The sequence below is a fragment of the Thamnophis elegans genome, chromosome 2, assembly GCF_009769535.1.
Source record: "Thamnophis elegans isolate rThaEle1 chromosome 2, rThaEle1.pri, whole genome shotgun sequence".
NCBI classification, from domain to species: Eukaryota; Metazoa; Chordata; class Lepidosauria; order Squamata; family Colubridae; genus Thamnophis; species Thamnophis elegans.
Window position 1 is genome coordinate 91,680,744 of NC_045542.1, and position 22,509 is coordinate 91,703,252.

General features: G+C 40.3%; 1 protein-coding gene across 5 annotated transcripts in view; it reads right to left on the reverse strand.

The window, feature by feature from the left end:
- Positions 1–1,339: 1,339 nt before the first annotated feature.
- The window catches only part of TNIP1 (TNFAIP3 interacting protein 1), a 70,164-nt gene continuing 48,994 nt past the window's right edge, over positions 1,340–22,509 (reverse strand). For 3 of the 5 annotated variants that reach the window (XM_032210444.1, XM_032210442.1, XM_032210443.1), the window contains exons 6-18: positions 21,521–21,727; positions 16,023–16,117; positions 12,238–12,328; positions 11,399–11,488; positions 10,512–10,577; positions 9,388–9,519; positions 8,026–8,154; positions 7,698–7,826; positions 6,924–7,049; positions 5,891–5,971; positions 4,994–5,188; positions 3,665–3,755; positions 1,340–2,682 (exon numbers count right to left, since the gene is read on the reverse strand). In XM_032210444.1, coding sequence (XP_032066335.1) covers positions 2,639–2,682; positions 3,665–3,755; positions 4,994–5,188; positions 5,891–5,971; positions 6,924–7,049; positions 7,698–7,826; positions 8,026–8,154; positions 9,388–9,519; positions 10,512–10,577; positions 11,399–11,488; positions 12,238–12,328; positions 16,023–16,117; positions 21,521–21,727 — 1,476 coding nt within the window. In that variant the 3' untranslated portion in view covers positions 1,340–2,638. The remainder of the gene's footprint in view (positions 2,683–3,664; positions 3,756–4,993; positions 5,189–5,890; positions 5,972–6,923; positions 7,050–7,697; positions 7,827–8,025; positions 8,155–9,387; positions 9,520–10,511; positions 10,578–11,398; positions 11,489–12,237; positions 12,329–16,022; positions 16,118–21,520; positions 21,728–22,509) is intronic. The other 2 variants (XM_032210445.1, XM_032210446.1) reach the window with 1 other exon arrangement.

The window sequence follows — 22,509 nt, forward strand, 5'->3', positions numbered from 1 at the left end:
GACGCCTGAGGCATGGAGCAGTGGGGAGGATCAAAGGCAGTTTGTCCCTGATGCTCGATTGAGAAGGGCTGAGAAATGCAAGCAACTCCGTAGGCAAACTCATAGAAGACAATTACGCACAGGTGGTTATGGATGGGCCCCTCCCAAGAGGGTTTATAAGTGAGGCGTTGGGAGGGGACATTTGCAGGAAACAACCGTTCGAACTAGTATTGAATAAATCTGTCTGTATTCTAGCCGTGTCATGTGGATTATCTGTGTTGCTTCATTTGAACTTTCTGGGTTGCTGCCAACCTATTATCTTGAACGTGAGTTGCCTGGGCCCTCAGCCAAAGGATTTGTTATCGCATTAATTAAATAGTGGCAAACAGCCAAGCCTGTGTTCTGGTTTATTCACAGGCTGGGGCGGGGGGTGGGGTGTCAGAACAGTTAAGGTAATTTTATACAATTTTTCAAAAGCTTTTTTGAAACCAGAATGTAGTTGGTAAAATATTGGCCTGCATAAATACATAAAGACAACTTATACTTAGAACTTCTCAAAATGTTATATAAAGATGCCTCCATGGAGAGCAGTGTTTCTCAACCTTGGCGACTTTAAGTCCTGTGGACTTCAACTTCCAGAATCCCCCAGCCAGCACAGCTGGCTGGGGAATTCTGGGAGTTGAAGTCCACAAGACTTAAAGTCACCAAGGTTGAGAATCACTGATTTAGAGACTGTAGACCAGGGGTGTCAAACTCAAGTGCTTAGATCTGGCCCTTGGGGACTGCCTGGAAATAGCAAAGGACTGGGCCTACGGTGCCTCTGCTAGCAAAAATGGGCTCCCCTGCAAACTGTTTTGGCCACTGCAGGAGGCCTTCCAGGCCCAAAACAGGGCCTTTGGAATGCTGCAGGAGGCCATCCTTCACAGGTTATAAAAGGGAAGAAAAGTTAAAATATTTTATCTTTCAGGCTTGCAGGATTCTGCTACTATAGCCTATGTCAATAAACTATAGTTCTAGTCTTCCTATGGAGTCAATTTCTTGATCTGGTCTCTTTCTCATAAGGTGATCAAGTAGATCAAGTAAGTATTAAAAAAAACCAAAATCACAGAAATGTATGCCTCTCTATTTTTATAACTCTATAATATCATGTGTACGGAGGTATGGTCCTGTATCAGGCCCACCGTGGCCATGGCCAGCTCCACCCCCCAGCCCTCTGAGGTCAAACACAACCCTGATGCAGCCCTCAATGAAATTGATTTTGACACCCCTAGTGTAGACAGGCCAAAAATCCTATTATATCTCTTCTTTCACATCTTCCTACAATTTATTCTATAATAATTGAAAGACCTAGGACAAAAAGTAAACTCAGTGAAAATGTTTTTATTTAAAGAGGTTTTTACAGATTCTTCAAACACTGCATTTTCTTTGCACCGTGAACATTCTGAAATTAATTTTCCTTTTCTTTATTTCATAAAGAAAAAGAAAACACTCAATTATTTCTCAATTATGTGCTTACTGGTGAACATGAATTCTGTTTTCGAATGAGCATATATATTCCATGTATGAGAGCAGCATGTAATTGTAACAAGCAATTTATGTCACTTCTAGTGCTACACATTTTGAAAAATGCTTGACTGGTTCAGCATTTTGTATGATTGCTCGAAGAGATCAGTAATCTGGGGGGAAAAAAGACCATTCTTCATACCTGCCTCCCACTTAAATCATGGGAAGGCCAAAGATAACCTTTCACTAACAAAAGGAAATTAGAACTGAATTGTTAGATCAGGGAACAAATCTATCTAGTCCACCAGTCTGGTTCAATAGTAACTAGGAATGGGACGAAACAGAACCAAGGAAGTGAAATCTGAAGCCATTTTCCACTGAGCAGGTTAAATAAACATATATAATTCTATTAAGCAACATGCATGCAATGATAAACTGGTATATTATTCCAATTAAGACGGAGCAAAAAAGGCTGCCATATTTTAGGGGTAGGTAGAAGGGTAATTAAAGCAGTATTAAACAGTTTTCAACTCAAATTAACATTCAGTGGGGCAAAAATATTTATTGACAACTGCAAGTTTTAATGTGCATGTGACTGTTATATATATAGATATATAATTCATTCAATGTAGGAAAAGTATCTTTCATTCTTATTCCTATACATTATTTAGACAAACACAGGAAGATTTTTTGTTTTCCTCTGTCCTTGGGTGAACACTGAATCCCAAATTTGTACAGGCCCAAAGCATGCTTCCACAGCCAACAAATGCAAAACTGCCACATCCTAGATATACAGCTGCCCGACTGTAAGAGAATCAGCTCAACATAGGTCCTGTCAATCCAGAATTCCTAGTCTTCACTGCTGGGCCTCAATGGTTACAGCTGAATCCTTAAATGCAGGAGCATCAAATGCCGAGAGTAAACAAGACCTGGCGATTTCAAAAAGAGAGATTTCCCAAAAAACTCTAGGTCACGGTTGCTTCTTGGTAGCCGTTCAGTTTCAGAAAATCCTGCTTATTATCCCCAAGTATCCAAGTGCCATGGATCTTTTTTTAATAAGCAAATAAAGGCGACCAATGTCCAGAAGGAAAGGCGTTGAGATGGATTAACACATGATGCTGTTTTGCTTCTGCATCTTACACGTATCACCACAAAGTTAAACGGGTCTTTGAGCTTTAGTTAAGCCGAGACCTGTAGGGTCTGAAAAGCAAACATATGTATTAAATCTTCAAATCTTCTACAGATAGTCCTCAATTTACAACAGTTCATTTAGTGACTGTTTAAAGTTACAACAGCACCGAAAAAAGTGACGTACGACCATTTTTCAGAGTTATAACCTTTGCGGCCTCCCCATGGTCCCGTGATCAAAAATTTTGTTGCTTGCAACTGGTTCATTCTTTACGACGGTTGCTACGTCCTGGGGTCAAGTGATCCCCTTTTGCGACCTTCTGACAAGGAAAGTCAATGGGGAAACCAGGTTCACTTAAAAGCCGGATTACTAACTTAACAACTTCAGTGATTCACTTAACTGTAGCAAGAAAGGCTGTAAAACGGGACAAAACACATTTAACAAATGTCTCACTTAACAAGAGACATTTGGGGCTCAATTGTGGATGTAAATTGAGGATTTCCTGTATTACCAAGGCCCTAATTCTCCTACTCAAGATTTGCTAACTTTACACAGCATTCCAGGTGAAATGGATTTGTCACCCAAATCCTCTCTCTCATTTATTAAATAATACTCTCGTTTCCAAAGCCAACTTTGGAATTCAGAATGACTTGACTGATATACAATAACTGACATACAGAAAAATTTGAATGCCTTTGTGTGTATGTGAAAGCACACGTTAAAGAATTCACTGTAGCTATAAAAGAGCAGAAAAGTATATACTCAGAATTGCAAGTGATGGCTCTTCTCTCTCCAGATTTAAACATGCAACCAAACTAGAATGAACTTAGAGCACCCTGAGATCAAATCAAGGAAATGTCTGAAGGACAGACTCATAATGATCTAATTTAAAACAGTTGTGAAGACTCTCCAAACGATATACAAATCACCGTCATGCCAAAATTCCCCACGTGAACCCATTAAGAAGCGAATTGATCCTAAAAATGAGAGCTAGATACAGCAGCACTGAAAAAGATATTCTAGTATGCCGTGAAAGAAATAGAAAGCTCTTACCAGATTCCTTGGTAAACTGTTTCACACCATCCCCTCCTTGTGTGTTCTGATTGTGTGCTATAACACATGCCGGAAACCACGTATAATCTGGCTATAAGAAGCAGGGAAAAGTAAAAATAAAAATACAATACAATACTGTATAATAGAGATGTGTACAGGTTTGCTGTTAGTTGTGAAGTCGTGGCTGACCCATCGCGACCCCAAGGACAATGTTGCTCCAGGCCTTCCTGTCCTCTACCATCCTCTGGAGTTCATTTAAGCTCATGCCGACTGCTTCAGTGACTCCATCCAGCCACCTCATTCTCTGTCACCCCTTTTTTCTTTTGCCCTCAATCTTTCCCAGCATTAGGCTCTTCTCCAGTGAGTCCTTCCTTCTCATTAGGTGACTAGGTAATGACTGATCACCTAGAAACCCTTCAAAGGTACAACAGAGCTACTTATGATTTTGAAGTTTTGATAGTCGCAACACCCTTCCCCTTCCTAATGATCACATTTTTGGCACTTGGCAACTGGCTCATGTTTACAGCTGTTTGCTGCATCCCACAGTCATGTGACCCCAATTTTCAGGTGGGGTTGATGGGTTCTGGTGTTTACTTTCTGCTGCTTCCGGGAAAAAGCACCCATTGTTTAAAATGGATTTGCTTTATGACCACAACATTTTCTCAATGGTCGTTTCAAAAAAATTAGCAGTCATAAAGTCATATCATCAGGTGTAGTCATCTGGTGACCCACTTAATGACAATCATGACTTACAACTGTACTTCCAGGTTCATTTATGTTCACAAGTTGACTAGCTGCAATTCATTTCAATTTGAATTTTTTCCAAGTTCAATCCTCCACCGCTCTTTTGAGCATGAAATGCTTTATTTCAAGCATGAAAAATATTCATATTCAAATATTCATGGGAAATTGGCTGTTTTATGCTTCCTGGGACTCATGAGAAGGACTGAATATCATTCAGCCAAAATGGACAAATATGTACATCAGACAACTGCTTTATGCTTAAAGATGGGACGTTTTAAATCAGAAAAGGGGTGTTTCAATCTCATAACAGTTTGAATTGGAACATCTCTGTTGTATATTTTCTACTAGAAACTTCCCAGGTCTTCATAATGAATGGCAGCAAATAGAAGAAAGCATCAATTGTTGAATAAGGAAGTTTATATTCTTGTATTTCCTTCTACACAAATTTTGACACAGAACCTGGGAATTCCAATTCTACCATTTTTTCCCCCTTTTCTTTTGGATAGAAGAAAATGCCTGGCAATTACATGCTGTTCTTATTGCTTCTAGTCCCTTCCACTGATTCTTCACATTTTATTAACTCACAGGTTGGACACGATGATAATTCTGAACTGGAGGATGCTCATTTGCCATCGCTGGTGGTGGGTACCGGATCTGCCACTCCTCAAAACCACGATAACCGGGTGGTGGGACTGGAGGAGAGCATTGAAACTGGTACATGGGGCAGACTGGGGTGATTTGTCCTGGCTGCGGCTCAGGATGCAATCTGTCACCAGAATGCTGCAAGAGAGAAAGCAGAAAGTTGAAAATGAAGGACCTTTGTGGAAATCCTAGGTTATAAAGGTTAATGATTTATCAACCTAATCAAAGCAGGTTGTTTTGGTTTGGCCTGTTTCTTTTTTATCCCCTTTTAAAACCAACTAAAGAAACATTATGTCCCCTGTGCAATATTCAATCCATTCCTAGGATAAGGAAGAAAAAATCATCACTAGAATAGGCAGCATATAAATATGCACACCCTTCTATTGACAGATGATAGACCGACAGACACAGAGATAATGAAAGGTGGGGGGAAGAGTACTCTCTCACTGCCATAAGACCAAGACAAGAAAGAAAAAAAAAACAAATTAGGCCTGATCTTGGTTACAATTTAAATTGCACCATCTTACTATATAAAACAAAATTCAATAAATTCTTAAAACAGGACACTCTCCAAATGTATTGGACTTCAATTCCTAGAATTTTAGGAATGGCCAGAGTAACTGGACTATTCTGAAAATGGAGGTCCACATTTCTGAGCAGTGCACAAGTTAGGGAAGGTGTCTTTAGATCAGTCCAGCCTGACTTTAGATATGATTTTATTATAATGCAGTATGAAGAATTGATAGACCATGTCAAGCGACTATGACATATATTCAGTATTGGGAAGCCATAATATTAAGCCAGCTGGCGTTTGCATTTCCATAGTACAGTATCCCATACCTGTTTGTGCTGTTTAAGCAGTTTCTTAAACTTATCCTTTTCTTCCTTCTCCTTATGGCAGTCCCCTTTAACGATTCGCAGCTGTTGTGAGATAGAGGAGGGGAAAAAAGAATATAGGCTTCCATGAGCATTGCATTCTAGAACTCAGAACAAGCAGACCAATAGAAGTATTCTGCTCAAATCTGCAGTTTAGCCAAACTAGATTCTGGGTGCCCATTGTGGACCATTAACTCAGTAACAAGTTATTTTTATTCTATACCTCTTGGAAGAGAGGGAGAATATTTTCATAGGGAGCAAATGAAATTGGATGGTAACACAAGAGACAAGACTAGTACAAGTACACATGAAACTGTCCTGACAAAAATTGCACTGACCAAAAGAATAATTTTCTCTAATAAGTAACTACAAATTCTTATGGGTTCGAGTGATTTACAAAGCAAGTATTTAAACACCTTTTAACTCTACTTACTGACCTGCCTTTTCAAGTTCCATTTAAAACCTCTTTTTAAAAAGCTGCCCGAGTATGCCCTTTAGTGCATTTTTTTTCAATTTCTTTAAGAATAAAACAAGTGGCAGAGGAGAACTACATAATCAAACAATAACTCATGAGATGCATTCATTTAAGAGAGCAGATATTACACAGGAGAAGGAGATTGAGAGAAGATTTGGGTGGACAAGCCTATCCATGAACCTATTGTGGCTAGGATTAGGAGGGGAATGGGGAGCAAGAGAAAATATAAAGAGGGAAGGGGAGAATGCTTGAAAGGACCAAGAAATAGGGGAAGACACCAGAAGCAACTGGTAATTGCTCAGAAGGCTGTATCTCAGTTTTCTGGAAATTCTGGTAAGCATATCACAATAACAAAAAGTATTTACTTTAGATTACCCAACAGAGTGGAGTTTTGCATGAATCAGGGCCAATGATCTAGATTTCATCTCTCCCATAGAAGCCATCTTCAAGGGATTCCATGGAAGAGATTAAATTTAGATCAACAGATTTTTCAAATGCAGGATTATTATTTTGGTTTCCTACCTGATTATTAGTCAGGGTCAGCTGCTTTTGAAGTTTTTCTAGCTGCTTCTTCAGCTCCTCTTTTTCTTCATTCATCCTTTCCCTGTCACTCCGCTCCCGCTGGAAATCCTCCTCAAAAATCTTCACCTGGCAAAAAGAGAGGGACTTAAATCCTAGAATCAGACACTTACATCCCCAAATGTTCTACATATTTCAGGAAAACACAAAATGCAGAAGCCTGAATTCAAAACCCGTGCCATAAGTTTTGTAAAGCATGTGGTCATCTGACAAAGGAAATTTCCTCCTAAATTCACAAAATACTTTCCGTTCTGGTTTAATCCATTTTTACCCTATTTTCCCAAGATTCTATTTTGGAGAGAAGAGGAGAGGGTGAAGGCGAAGGGGGAAAAAAGGGGAAAGGGGAAAGGGAAGGGGGAAAAAACTAATGTTGTGAATACAATAAGAACTGCCTGTTGTTACTTTTTAAAAAATTATCTTTAAAGATAAAACATTTTCAACATACTTTCCAACTGAAACAACACACACAACTTTTCAAAATGGCACTTAAAGCAATTAACAATATTATTTCTGATACTAATAGTCAATTAATGCGATCCACCAGTGAAACTAGTACAGTATTAATACATAAAGTCCTTGGCTTAAAACCACAACTGGAACCAGAATTTCTATTGCTAAGCAGGACAGTTGTTAAATGAGTCGCATCTGATTTTATGACCTTTTTTGCCACTGTTGTTAAGAGAATCACTTGAGTCAATCACAGACTTTGATCCTTACTTGTTGTTTCAGAAGCTCGTTCTGGGTCACCACTTCCTGGTGCCGGAGACCTGAGCTAGGATCAGTAGGGTTTTTCAAGGCTGAGGAGGAATGAGGAGGTGCTTGGAAGTTCAGAATCTCTTCTAGGGCCTGAGGAAAAACAAAGGGACTGTCAGAAACCTCTCCCTGGCATAACATGTGTTATTTGCAGCAATGGCAAGAGATATAGCATCGTTCTACTGCCTTGGAAAGACCATCAACCGCAGGGAAAAGATTCACACAGCTTTAAAAAAAAGCAGAAGAGAAACCAGGTACAAATCCTCTAAATTCTTTAATAAGGTCTACCCACCTTATTTAGTCGGAGAATCTCCTTCTCCTGGTACTCTCTTTGCCTTGTGACTGGCGCCAACTGATCCTGAAGAAACTTCACCTTGTGCTTGAGCTCTTTCACCTCCCCACTGAGTCTCTCTTTTTCTGCCTTGAATGGAGTGGAAGGGAGAGAGAGGAAAATGTACAAAAGGAGAAAGAGCTTTCCCTCCCATTCCCATCAGGTGTGGAACAATGAACCACCTCTCCTGCCTGAAAGCCACTTCAGAAGAAACGTGAGGGGATTAAGGACAGGGTCTGCCTTCACAAGCATGTCAGTTTATACCAAAAAGCCCTTGAAGCTTCAATACCTGTCAAATGCAACTGGGGGTCATAACTGTCATTCTCAAATATCCCCCCCCCCATAGAAAAACTCCTATCTACTAAAAAAAAGGGGGGGTACTCGGTGTCTCATTTGTGTCCTGAACCATACATAGCAATATGAAGACTGATGGAAAGAAAGAGAAAAAGTCCCAAGAGAGTAAAGCACCTTCCAGAAAATACAAAGAGAAAAATTGAATCTAAAAGTAAGAGTTCCCCATGGATTTTAAAAAAAAAAATTTGGTAGTTACTACAGCACTGTAGAATTTGAGCTGCAAAAGCCTCTTTTGTCCACCAGAGGGCAGGCCTTTGCAGTACTTTATGTGTTACTCATCTCTACAAGGCCTAATGAACTGAGATCTATTTAGGTAGTCCTCGACTTACGACCACAAGCAAGCCCAACATTTCCGCTGCTAAGGGAGACATTTGATAAAGTGAGTTTTGCTCCATTTTACAACCTTTCTTGCCATGGTTATTAAGTGAATCACTGCAGGTGTTAATTAGGTAACACAGTTGTTAAGTGACTCTGGCTTCTCCATTGACTTTGCTTGTCAGAAGGTCGCAAAAGGTGTCACCGCAACGTGTCATAATTAAATGCTAGTTGTCAAGTGTCTGAATTTTGATTATGTGCCTTCATGGGTGCTGCAATGGTTGTAAGTGTGAAAAAGAATCAAAAGCCGATGTTTTCATTGCTGTTGTAACTTTGGTCACTAAACAATCACTAAACAAATGGTTGTAAGTTGAGGACTACCTGTAGAAGATATAGAAATGACTGATTCTGTCACCACTTTCTACTACCAATAATCTTTTCTGAATGTCAGCTTTGTTATTTGCATCTTGGCATTTTTAAGGATTGGAGACACATTCTCATAGTGAGTTAATACAGAGGAACTGAAGGCGGGCATAAAAGAAACATGCTTTTAATGCTACCTGTCTGTCAACCCATTTAGATTTAAATCCGATGCAAACGCTACTGTTTTAGGAAGAAACGCAAATGTGTTCCAAGTGGGATTTTGGACTCTACCTCTTCTTCTTCAATTTTGGATTTTGCCAAGAGAAGCTTGCGGTCAAAATCCCTCTGTTTCTGCTCCCGCTCTGCCTCCAACTCGGCTAGCGCCTTTTGGGAGTCAGCAAATTTCTGTCGTAACTCTGTTATCTGTCGGGATGGAAATTTTTAAAAATGAAAAACACCATCATGCATTTTAAAACCAATTTAAAGGCTACATTACCCAAAGGACAAAACCATGTACATGGTACATACATACATACATATATGTGTGTGTGTGTGTTTGTATGTGTGTGTGTATAATTTTAAATCATTCCTGCATTTAATGTGCAATTTGGGGAATAAGTGCATAAAATTTGGCAGAGATCCTATGACATATTTTACAATGTAAGTGGTCCTCAACCTACAGCCACAATTGAACTTCAAAATGTCTGTTTTTACTTGAGACATTTGTTAAATGAGTTTTCCCCCATTTGATGACCATTCTTGCCATAGTTGTTAAGTGAATCACTGCAGTTGTTAAGTTAGTAAAATGTTAAGTGAAACTGTCTTCCCCATTGACTTTACTTGTTAAAATGTTGCAAGGGATAATCATATGACTTTGGGACACAGCAACGGTCAAAGGGAAGAACCAGTAGCCAAGCATCTGAATTTTGATCGCATATCATGGGGATGCTACAGAGTCATAACTCTGAAAAATTGTCATAAGTCACTATTTTCAGCAACACTGTAACTTGGAACTGTCCCTAAATGAACTGTTGTTAGTTGAGGACTACCTGCAATACCTTGTTCTGTCTATATTATTGTTTATTATAAAAATAAACATACAATTTTTTTTAAAAGCACAAAACTGCATACCTGTATTATTGGATTTATATTTTCTAAGTCTATAGTTAGCAGCTCTGATAAGTGTAATATTCTTTTCTCTTCTTTAAATTCCCGGAAGTGTTTATATCTTCCCAGGACAATAAAAGAAAAGTATCTTAAAGCAGATTTCAAACAGATAGCACTGTTGACTCAACTTATGACTCAACTAGCATTCCTGTGTATTCCTTCATTTGGATAAGAACAAGGCCACACTCATCTTGTGTTGTGCTATCAAAAACATCTCAGACAGAGCTGCCTGGGAGCTTTGTCATTACCTTCTGCTCATACTGCTGCTTCATGGACCGGAAATGGTGGTCCCATTGTTTATTCACCTCCAATAGCTAGAAAGAAAGAAAATGCATCGTTATTTTGGACATATCCCCTTACAGCCTTCCTCCTCTGACGCAAGCAGTCACAAGGCTGAAACATAACTTTCTTTTTATTTATTTTTTAAATCAGTAGCCCTATATTCTGCATGGAGTCATTCAGGTATCACCCTTACTGCTAAACTTGCTAGTTATCACTATTCCAAGGCTTTCCTGGACAGGAAGAGGGATTACATAAAGCAGAGGGCATACTTAAGAGGACACATTTAGGAAGAGCTCTGGTGATGGTTAGATTAGGACCATGATGGCAAACCTATGGCACGCGTGCCCGCAGAGTCCTCTCTCCGGGCATGCGAGCCATCGCCATTGCTCAGTTCCTCCCTGCATGTGCGTGCGCCTCCTGCCATCCAGCTGATTTTGGGGTCTGCTGCGCATGGGGAGCGCATGCAGGAGACGCATCCTTATATACATGGGGCAGTGGGGTGCATGTATATGGGTTGCGCGTGAATGCATGGGCGGGGTGCATGCAGGGGATCACACATGCATGTGCGGGGGCAGGGCACAGGCATGGCTCACGCGCACATTGCATTATGGATGTATGCATGCACACTTTTGGCACTTGGCACCAAAAAGGTTAGCCATCACTGGATTAGGAATGTAATAAATAAACAAGCAAGAACAGCAAGTAACATGACAGGTTGGGAATCCAGAGAATCATTCAGAATAGTTCTGGAGTAGAAGGTAAATAACCTCTATTGTTTATCTAGTAGCAGTTATCACCTGATATAAACTCTTTATAATTCTAAGGGGAAAAAAACACCTTGTATTTGGCTTACCTCATTGCGTTGATGTTCGAGTATCTTCACTTTCTTCTCACTTGCTCCCACCAAGCTCTTCCCTGCTGCTTGCTCCTCTGTGGCTCCCTTCTAAAAGGCAGATACATATCAGACCTTGAGAAATCATCCAAAGCAGCCAGCTCAATATTCAGAAGTTGGATCTATGCTTCTTTTTCCAAAATCTACAATCTAAGGTACTGTGCATCTCAGTTCCACCTTTCCCCCAACATCCTGCACATGACAGAACTGAGATGGTTACAAATACCAGTGACCTCATAAGAGAAGTTGCCATTTGACTGTTTCTCTCATAAACACCCTTAAATCTTCTATTTCTGAAAGCAGGAATTATTGAGCATAAAAGATTCCTCCCTATTAGAGATTCATTGCAGGAAATGATGGGCGAGACTGGTAGCCTTTTTATAATTTAAGATATTATTCTTTTATTTTGATTTTGTTATCTGTTATTTATTGTAAACCACTGGATTTTGATCCTGAATCTGTCTCCATATGCATTTAGTAAAATACATGTTATGCATTTTTTTCTTAAAATTAAAGATTCTACATTCCGAATAAATGCTATAGTTAAATCACACACCCTTGCAGCATTGCGTCAAAAGATGAAAAAATATGATTATTTGATATTTAAGCTAAGATTATATTCATCCTTTAGTTTTAAATACACGTTACCTTTAATTTTTTTAAAAATCTATCCCTTTTACTGTAAAGCTGACTTTCAGATATAGCTAGGCTCACATTACTGAGAGATAACTTCAAGCAATTTGAGGCTAACTTTTATCAGCACAGGGTATGTGATTCAATCTAGGCTAAAATTTTCTTACCTGTTGCTGGCTGGCATATTCTATATTTTCTGCTTTCACGCTTTCCTTACTTCCCGTTATCACCATTTTTCTGAGTTCCAGATTCTCACTCCTACATTAGAAAGACATCATTATCATTAACAAACACAGTATTACATTTTAAGGAAATCATTTTAAGCATGTAAAGGCAGCTGTCACAGTAGTCATCATTCAGAATAAGATTTACTTAAAGATCATGGACCAAAAATATCCTCATCTCACCGAGGATAATGATAACTACACTGAGTGTCCGCTAACATTCACATGCAACCTGCCTCCAAATGCTATTCATTGTAAAATTTTGAGTAGGAGAGGAATATATTCTTCACTTCCTGCTGATGAGTTTTTGACATGCAATATTTAGAGTAGTGGCCTACAATCTTTTGGGCACCAGTAACCAGTACTGTGGAAACACATTTTTCTGTGGCCTGGAGGAGGCATGGATTTGTATACTGCCTGCATCCCACGGATGGGGCTTCGCTTTGCATGGTTGGGGCCTGCCAGTGCCAGTCAACGGACCAAGGGTTGGGGATCCTTAATTTAGAGGACACAGAATGCTGGAGGAGATAATCCTTTAGTCTGATCTAGCCCTATTTTCTTACATCACTATGATGATATGTACTTATTTTTTTTCCCCGTATCAAGAGCCGAGGTTAAGTGGTTAAGAATGCAGCTTTTTCTGCTGACTGCTACTGACTGCAATTTGGCAGTTTGAATCTCACCAGGCTCAAGACTGACTAAGCCTTCCAGCCTTCCGAGGTGGGTAAAACGAGGACCCAGATTGTTGGGGGCAATATGCTGACTCTGTAAACTGCTTAGAAAGGACTGTAAAAGCACTGTGAAGCGGTACAGAGGTCTAAGTGCTATTGTTTGCTATGGAGCAGGTCCTCAAAATAGCACCATCCTATTTATTAGATTTCTATTTTGCATTGCCAAAGACATGCTCAAAATATCTACAAGGAATTACCATGTTTCAGTATAACATCAGTGGGGGAAATTCTATAATTATATTACAGAAATTATTTTTAAATGGAATGTTGTGATTTGGCTCCTCCTTCAGCAATTAAATGATAGTGACAGAGTTCAATCTTATTAAACAGGAGGAATTCAACCTTTGAAAGACACTTATGAAAGATATGAGATTTGATAGTCAACAAAAGGATTAGCATACATACTACCTATGTATGTGCACAAATACTCATAGTCAACCAATATTTACATTTGATATCAACTGCGCTTTAATAGAGCTCAATAGGCACTATTAAAAATGTCAAATTTTTATTTTTTAAATATTTCATTGTGACCTTTGCTTGCTTTTATTTTTGAGACGCTATCTAATTCTTCTCTCCTTCTGTATGTCCATGCAACCCTATAGGTAGGTCAAATAGAGAGCTGCACCTACGTCATTTTTCTCTGTTAGCTAAACAACCAAATATATTTATTTTCAACTGCAGGGAAATTACTAGTCTAAATTAGTACAGAATTAATGGGCTTGGTTTTTCAATAGGAAATCTCCGCTTGCTTTTGTCCTTCCTTGTCTCAAAGTAACTTAAAGCACAATTCTTATTGCATTAGTCTATAAGAGCTCTATTACTGCCTAAAGAATAAAACAAGACTCCTTCAATTTTTATTATAAAAACAATTCCAGAAATGTTCTTATGTATATGCTATTTTAAGCTACTGCTGGAAAGGCAGAATATAAATTTAAGGAAGAAAGAAAATGAAATAAGATATGTAACTCAACATATATGCATGCCATATTGTGAATTTAAGGCTACGTTTACTCTAAGAATGTTGGTTTGGTTCTATCCATCCATCCATCCATCCATCCATCTAACAATCCTAGAACATAGGTTGCTCAGGGAGTGTAGAATTCATATCAGCACTGGGTACCAAGGGCACTATCTAATGGAGAATTTAACACATAGCTTTTTAAAAAGAAAATCCAATTGTTAGCCCACGTTTCTAGCTAAAAGATAATGTTTGGCCTGGAATAATCATGGTATTGAAGGTAGGGTATTCAGAAAAGCTTCATTTTTACTAGTTGAAACCAGTAGGATACAAATGATATCTGTGTGACTAAAACCAAATTATACAATGTTTCCATATAGTTTCCATCAAAAGTAAGGAAGGTTCATGATACTCTGGATCAAGCTCTTGTAGTAATTCTCAAGTATATTCACAACTGTGAAAATAAACCCTGTGCCTCTGTTTCTATAATTAGAATCTTTAGAACCATTTCTTTTTGGTCAGGGAGAACAAGTGAGCCGCTATCATGCTGGTCTTGTTGTATTCGGGTCTTTTCCTGTGTAAGATTGAGATTGTCTTGGCAACATTTCGGCGAGGTTTTACTCGCCATGTTCAGGCTGGGTTTTGGGCTTAAAGTGTGGTCAGAGCTGCCGTCTTTCTATAAATCTTGGTGTGTGTGTGTGGAGTGCGGGCTTTGTTTCAGTAAGTGGAATGATTGGTCATGTGGTTGTATCATGATTGGTAGATTGGTGCTGATTGGTGCTGGCTGTGTGTCCGTTGTTGTTTCATGTTGTAACGGCCTGGGTGTTTGTTGAGTAGGGCTGGTTTCCAGATGTCTAGTAGGCAGGAGGTATCGCCACGTTTATTCATGTTGTGGGGATGTTTCTCTATTTCGATAGCTTCCATAATTATTCTCTTGTTGAAGTGTTCAGTTTTGGAGATTAACCTGGTTCCTTCAAAATTAATTTCATGTCCTATAGCTTTAAGGTGCTGGGAAAGGGAGGAAGTTTTTTCTTTTTTTCTTACTGTGTTCTTGTGTTCTGCGATGTGTGCATTTATTCTCCTATTCGTTTGTCCTATGTATGTTGCAGGGCAGATTTTGCAGGGTATTTCATAGACTCCTTAGTTTTCTAGCTGGATTTTGTCTTTGGGATTTCTTAAAATGTTGGCTATTTTTTGGTAAGTGTTGAAGGCTGTCTTGATATTGTGTTTGTGGAGAATTTTGCTGATTTTATCTGTGGTGTCTTTGATGTAAGGGAGGAGGGCGATTCCATTGTCCTGTTCTGTGTCTCGGTTTTTGGGGGGAGTCTTCCTTTGGATTAGGCTGGTAATTGTTTTTCTTTGGAATCCGTTGGAGATTAATACATTTGTGAGAGTGCATAATTCAGTTTTCAGGTGGTCTTTGTCGGCTAGGCATTTGGTTCTGGAGATCAGGGTCTTGGCTACAGAGTTGATCTGTGCAGGGTAGTAATGGGATTGTGCGTTTAAGTAGCGGTTGGTGTGTGTTTTTTTTCTGGTAGATGGTGTGTCCTAGAGAGCCATTGGGTTTTTTGTAGATTAGGACACCCAAAAAAGGAAGTTATTTGTTTGCTTCTATTTCCATAGTGAATTGTATTTTGGGGTGTAGGCTGTTGAGATATGTGAGACAGATGTCCAGTTTTTCTTTCTCATGTGGCCAGAGTGAGTGAGACCTCACCGAAACGTTGCCAAGACAATCTCAATCTTACATGGGAAAAGACCCCGAATACTATATATATATATGGAAATTCCCTTAGAATTCTCTGGGGCTTCCCACCATTGTAACTTTTTCTATAGAGTACTGGCCACACTGCTGCTCCTTCCTATTCAGGTAGATTAAAGTGGTAGATTAAAGTAGATAAAAGAATAAAGTTGATACTAGAATCAACATGTGTAGTAGTACTGACATATCTACTCCAAGATAAGGGACTTTTCCCCCCTTTTTCCCAGTGTTATATTTGCTCACCAACTTATTTCTTTCCCACCCGATGTTCACTCACCTTAGTTTCTCAGATATCTCGTTCCTTTGCTCTAGTTCCCTTTCCAACTTTGTCCTCAGCTCCTCATTTTCATTCCGCAACTGTTCACACAATGTCTGTTAGAACAAAAAAGAGAAATTGAGGAAGAGATACAGGAAAGAAAGAGATAGATAGAGAGAGAGAGATATAGAGAGATAGAGATAGAGATAGAGATAGAGATAGAGATAGAGATAGAGAGAGAGAGAGAGAGAGAGATACCCTGTTTCTCCAAAAATACGACCAGTCCTGGAACTAACACCTTGCCACATTTTTTGCATGGGCAAAAATATAAGCCCATCCCCAAAAATAAGCCCTCTGGACAACCCCCCCCCCTCCAGCCAGGCAGAGCACCGCTCACCCACCTAGCGGTATCCCGAAGACACCAAACCGCAGGAGCCAGGGGGGAAGGCGCCTCTCTGTCTGGAAGATTCTTTGTCCAGAAGACTCTCTGTCTGGCAGCTGGCCCACAACCATACAGCGCACTCCTAGAGGAGCTGCTGCTGGAAGACTCGGCAGCCGGGTTTTGGAGTTTGGAAGCCGGAGAAGAAATTATGCTCGGAGTGCGGTGGCAGCAAGCATGCCTCCCAGCCTCATCATGCCCTGGTTCTGCAGGGAGAGCTGGGCCAGGGCATGATGAGGCTGGGAGGCATGCTTGCTGGGGGCGGAACAGGCGCTCGTGCAACCCCCTTTTCCAGCCGGGCAGAGCTCCATGCACTGACCTAGGGGGTATCCCTAATATCCCAAGCCGCAGGAGCTGGGGAGCAGGCAGTGCGCCACGTGCCTTGGCACCTTAGGGATACCCCCTAGTTCAGTGAATGGCGCTCTGCCTGGCTGGAGAGGTGGTTTGTCGGGCAGTTGCTTGTGAGCATGGTCACCACATGGCTTCTTCACCTCTGAGGCTGTCCAGCAACCCCAAAACAATAAGCCCTCCTCCTATAATAAGCCCAAGGCAATATTTCATGGAGCAAAAGAAAATAAGACCCTGTCTTATTTTCGAGGAAACACAGTAGGTAGGTAGGTAGGTAGGTAGGTAGGTAGGTAGGTAGGTAGGTAGGTAGGTAGGTAGGTAGGTAGGTAGGTAGGTAGGTAGATAGATAGATAGATAGATAGATAGATAGATAGATAGATAGATAGATAGATAGATAGATAGATGATAGATAGATAGACAGACAGACAGACAGACAGACCTATGCTTTGTACCATATTTGTCAAGAGCCATTTGAATGTTTGTTGAACCATATAGCAATACACATAGCAATAGCACTTAGACTTATAAATCAACAAAGATGATTAGAGGACTGGAGACTAAAACATATGAAGAATGGTTGCAGGAATCGTGGCACGACATAACCGCGGTAGACTAAAGCGCGCCGACAACACCGCGATGTCAAAAGCGTGATGTCAAAAGCGCGCCCACAACAGCGCGCCGACAACAGCGCGCCCACAGAAGCGCGATTTAACTTAAGGTAAGGTTTAGGGTTAGGTTTAGGGTTAGGTTTAGGGTTATTTTTAGGGTTATGTTACAGCGCGCTTCTGTCAGCGCGCTGTTCTCTGCGCGCTGTTGTCGCGCGGTTTTGACGGTGCGGTTTTGTCACCGCGCTTTAGTCTACCGCGGTTTTGTGGTTGAACCACAGGAATTGGGTATGCTAATTTAATGAAAATAAGGACTAGGGGAGACATGATAGCAGTGTTCCAAGATCTCAAGGGTTGCCACAAAGAAGAGGGAGTCAAACTATTCTCCAAGGCACCTGAGGGTAGGAGAAGAAGCATTGGGTGGAAGCTAATCAAGGAGAGAAGCAACTTAGACTGAGGAGAAATTTCCTGACAGTTAGAACAATTAATCAGTGGAACAACTTGCCTCCATAAGTTGTGAATGCCCCAACACTGGAAGGTTTTAAGAAGATGTTGGATAGCCATTTGTCTGAAATGGTATAGGGTTTCCTGCCTAGGCAAGGGTTGGACTAGAAGACCTCCAAGGTCCCTTCCAACTCTGCTATTGTATTATTGTATTATTATTATTATATACCTGTTCTGACATAAGGTTCCGAAGAGTATGAAGCAACTCTTTGTCATGACAAAAACCTCTTTTATTAATTTCCTGTGAATTCTGCTCATTCACATCCAGTAAAGTCTTTCAAGGGAGGATTTACAATAACAGACCTTATCTAGCTTGGAAAGCTGACAGGCCGAATCTGCAAAACCTGGCAAGGAATCTTGGAGAATCCCAAACCAATTAAGTGAACTAATTGTCTCCTGCAAACTTCACTCCCCTTTCGCTCCTTTTTTATTTCTTCTGGGAGGGCCATTCATCATCCACCTGTGGCCTTATGGCACGGGTGGGTTCCTGCCAGTTCTAACCTATAGAAGAGGTTCCACAAATCTACAATGCCGTTTAGAACTGGTCCAGCTCCCTCCCCCCCGCCCGTCTGCACATCATCAAGATGAAGAGCAAGAGGAGTAATTCTAGGAGTTGAAGTCCACAAGTCTTAAAGCTGTCAAGTTTGAACACCCCTGGGGTTTTTTTTTCTAAAGGGTTAGGAGTGCAAGAGTCTTGTAACTTGACAGCTTTAACACTTGCGTGCTTCAAATGCCAGAGTTTCTGCACCAACATTTTGATTGCTAAGCAAGAGTGTTGTTAAGTGAGTTTCACCACATTTTACAAGTTGGTCACGCCCATGCATTCACATGGCTGACAAGCCACTTCCACCCAGTCACATGGCCGGCAAGCCACTCCCACCCGGTCACATGGCTGGTAAGCCACTCCCACAAAGCAGACCACACCTACAGAAGAGGTTCTAAACATTTTTGAAACCCACCACTGCCTTACTCCCAAGTCAACCCCTATTCTTTAGCTGTTCATCTGGCAACTCTGCGCATGCGCACACCGGGAACAGGCACCAGCTGTTTGTTTGCCTCACTGATGTCTGACTGTGAAGACAGCTGTTAATAGGCATATGGCTCTGGACCCCTCTCTGCCTCCAGCACTGGCGGCCACAACAATACCACTCCAGAGGGCTTTATAGCATTCTGTGAGTGATTTACAGGTATTGCCCCCAACAATTTAATACCTCATTTTGCCGATCTTGGAAGGATGGAAGGCTGAGTCAACCTTCAGCCAGTCAGGATCGAACTGCTGCCAGTCATCAGAACTAGCCTGCAATACTGCATTCTCACTATGCCACCACATATATATTTCATTTATTGTTTTTATTTCATAAAAACAATTTCTCAAACAAACTGGTCTTTTTTCAATCTGCATCTACACATCTAATTTAAAATAGCAGAATAACACACATAATAAAAAAGGAATATGGTATAAGCACCTCAAGTAATCAGAAAAGTTACTAGATTGCAAAGAGTTAAAAACATCTCCGTCACACAATGAAACATCCAAAGGCTGGAGAGAACAAAACTGTCTATTGATTTGTCTTACAATTAAATGGCCTCTTTGGGAAGAGTATCTCATAGAAGCAGCGAAGCTAAGAAGTTTTAGTAGCCATGTATTGCACTGTAACATTAGAGCATGGAGAACAGAGCTTCTAAAGAAGTAGGGGGTAAAAATATGGATTTATTTAGGTCTCATGAAAACAGAGAATGGTTTAAATATTTTCAAAAAGCTTCTAGCAAGAGGTGGCCTACTATTTTTTCTTGGTACCTATTTTTTAGTCTGAATTAAGCACAAATTTCACCACCTCTTTTTTCAGATGTTGACACAAATATCCAACTGGATTCTTTCAGTTCCTTACCCAAGAAGCTCAAAATGGAGCTGAGAAACAGTGAGAAATCTAATTTCATTTACAAGTAACTGATAAGTACTAGATCTCCTCAGACCTAACTGGACACCCTCACTGAATATTAAAATTGTTTATGCTTCAGAAATCCAGAAGTGCTTCAGATCTCATGGAAGTACAGCATTTCTGTGTTACTCATGAAAGCAGCTCAATTTCTATATGAAGTTAATCTGCTTTAAAGAATAGCACAGAAGTCCTGCATGTATGTATATTTATCAAATTTTAAAATGTGAGAATATAAGATCTCAAGCAGTTCTTCCAAATAATTATTGAAAGTTTTATGCTTTATGCTAAAGAAGGAATGTACTGAATGGTTATGGACTGTTGTGATTTTATATGACTTTTGCTAAAATCTATGATTGCAAATACATGTATATATAACTGTGCACACTTTATGCTACATTGGTTTGCTCTAATCATGAAAACTTGGATAGAAAGAAAGATCAGGATTCAATCCATCTCTGAGAAGAGAAAATTTCTGTATTTGCCAGGATCCCAAATGGAATTCTACACATCCCAAATATATAGAACCCTTTTTATAATAAGAGAAAAAATTTTATTGACTTCAAAGGGATACGGTCTCTTTTACTCTAGCCTGGCCTAGCTTGCTCTTTTCATCCCCATGGGCTACTGGTAGTTATTGCTAAAGTTAAGTGACATGAGCAAAGCCATGTCAAAGCGGCCCCCAAGAGAATTTCTTAGAAAAAAGGATAAGCTTCATTTCCAGGGGTGACACAATTGCTCCTGCCCATTTTACTAATAGAAAGTGTATATCACTGGCAAGGAAATATTATTATTCTTTTTATCCAAAGGTTTCACTGATTAGTTTGTAGCGTAGAGGAAAAGAGGGTTTTTTTATGCTTTAAACACCTGACTGACAAAGGCCACATCTTATAGCCCTTGAAAGTTTCACATCCTTGTTGGAAACTGAATGAAAGAATGAACAAAGGAATACCTTTGTGCTTCCTAATTGTCATCAGGGAATCTTTAAATGATGATTATTTAGCAATAGCAATAGCACTTAGACTTATATACCTCCTCACAGTGTTTTACAGCCCTCTCTACATGGTTTACAAAGTCAGCATATTGCCTCCAACAATCTGGGTCCTCATTTTACCCCATTCCATCGGAAGGATGGAAGGATGAGTCAACCTTAAAGTCAGTGGGAATCAAACTGCTGAACTGCTGGCAGCCGGCAGTTAGCAGAAGTAGCCTGCAGTACTGCATTCTAACCACTGAGCCACCACAGCTCTTATGGTAGGAACCGCTTTAGGACAATGGAATGTCACCGGGCATGACAACATGATTTAGAGCAGTCACAGAGTTTGCAATAAAATCTCTGCCCAGCATGAGTTCATGGTAGGGACGCAGGCAAATAGAATCTAAGCTAAGAGCAATAAAACTGGACCAAAAGGATTTTATTCATTTTCTCAAAAGATAGATGGGAGAGAGCAGTATTGAGGATGTCACAGACATAAAAGAATGAGGGGGGAAAAGGTAAAGGGCCATAAAGGGCATGATAAAACCAGATGAGCTGGGATGGTATAGTATGGTTGGGTGCATAGGGAATATTTTTACGAGATAGCCTGTACCCCACCTGTTATGGCCACTTAGGGGAGAGGAGAAAAAAAATAAAAATGAGATGAGAACTCAGGAATACAGAGAAGCAAATGAATTGTGCACATCTACCAGCAGCCTTCGAACCTGAAGAATGGATGTCCTCTGCTCATTCTTGTGCACTTTGGAGGCCAGGCGGTTAAACTCGAGAGCCATGCGCCCCAGATGGGCGAAAAGCTGGGTTTTGTCAGACTCCTCAGCGAAAAGACTGAGTGTATTCTCAAAGCGCTGAAGGTGGAGCATAAGGTTGGTGTCCTCGTTCAGAAGTGGCTCTACGTCCTGCGGAAAACAATTCAAAGTAGAAAATTATATTGGAAAAGCATTTGATAATTTTTGACTTTAATTAAGATCTAGAAAATTCCTAAAATATGAATTACTTGGTGTTATTCTGTTCTGTGCTTTTAAAAAACCAGTTTTGTTTGTTTGCTATGGGAGAGAAACTGAAAAAGATTTATGCTGTATAGGGAGATGGAAGACAGATCTTCCGCCTCATCTATGTTCTCCTCACACACTCACATAGATAATTGCTTTTTGCCCCTTAAGGTCCTTTTCACTTAAGCGGAGATAAGAAAATTGTCCCATTTGGAGATTGCTCTGGAGAAAACCCAGTGTATTATGAAGAAATTCATTTTTCTATACTGGGCATAAATCTATCAAATCTATTGTAGCCCCTTTCCAAATTGTCTCTTTCCCCACAAAGTAAAAAGCCCATCACATAGAACATACTTCAGACACTCTTGATTCCTCTTTTCTCCATATCTTCAACCCAGTGGTGAAATTCGTTTTTTTTTTTTTACTATTGGTTCTGTGGACGTGGCTCGGTGGGCATGGCAGGGGAAAGATACTGCAAAATCTCCATTTCCACCCACTCCAGGGGGAGGATACTGCAAAATCCCCATTCCCACCTTGAGGCCAGCCAGAGGTGGTATTTGGTGGTTCTCTGAACCATTCAGAATTTCCGCTACCGGTTCTCTAGAACCTGACAGAACCTGCTGAATTTCACCCCTGCTTCAACCTATACAATAATTCAATGTAAGGGACTTGGAGGGGGGTGTCTCTTC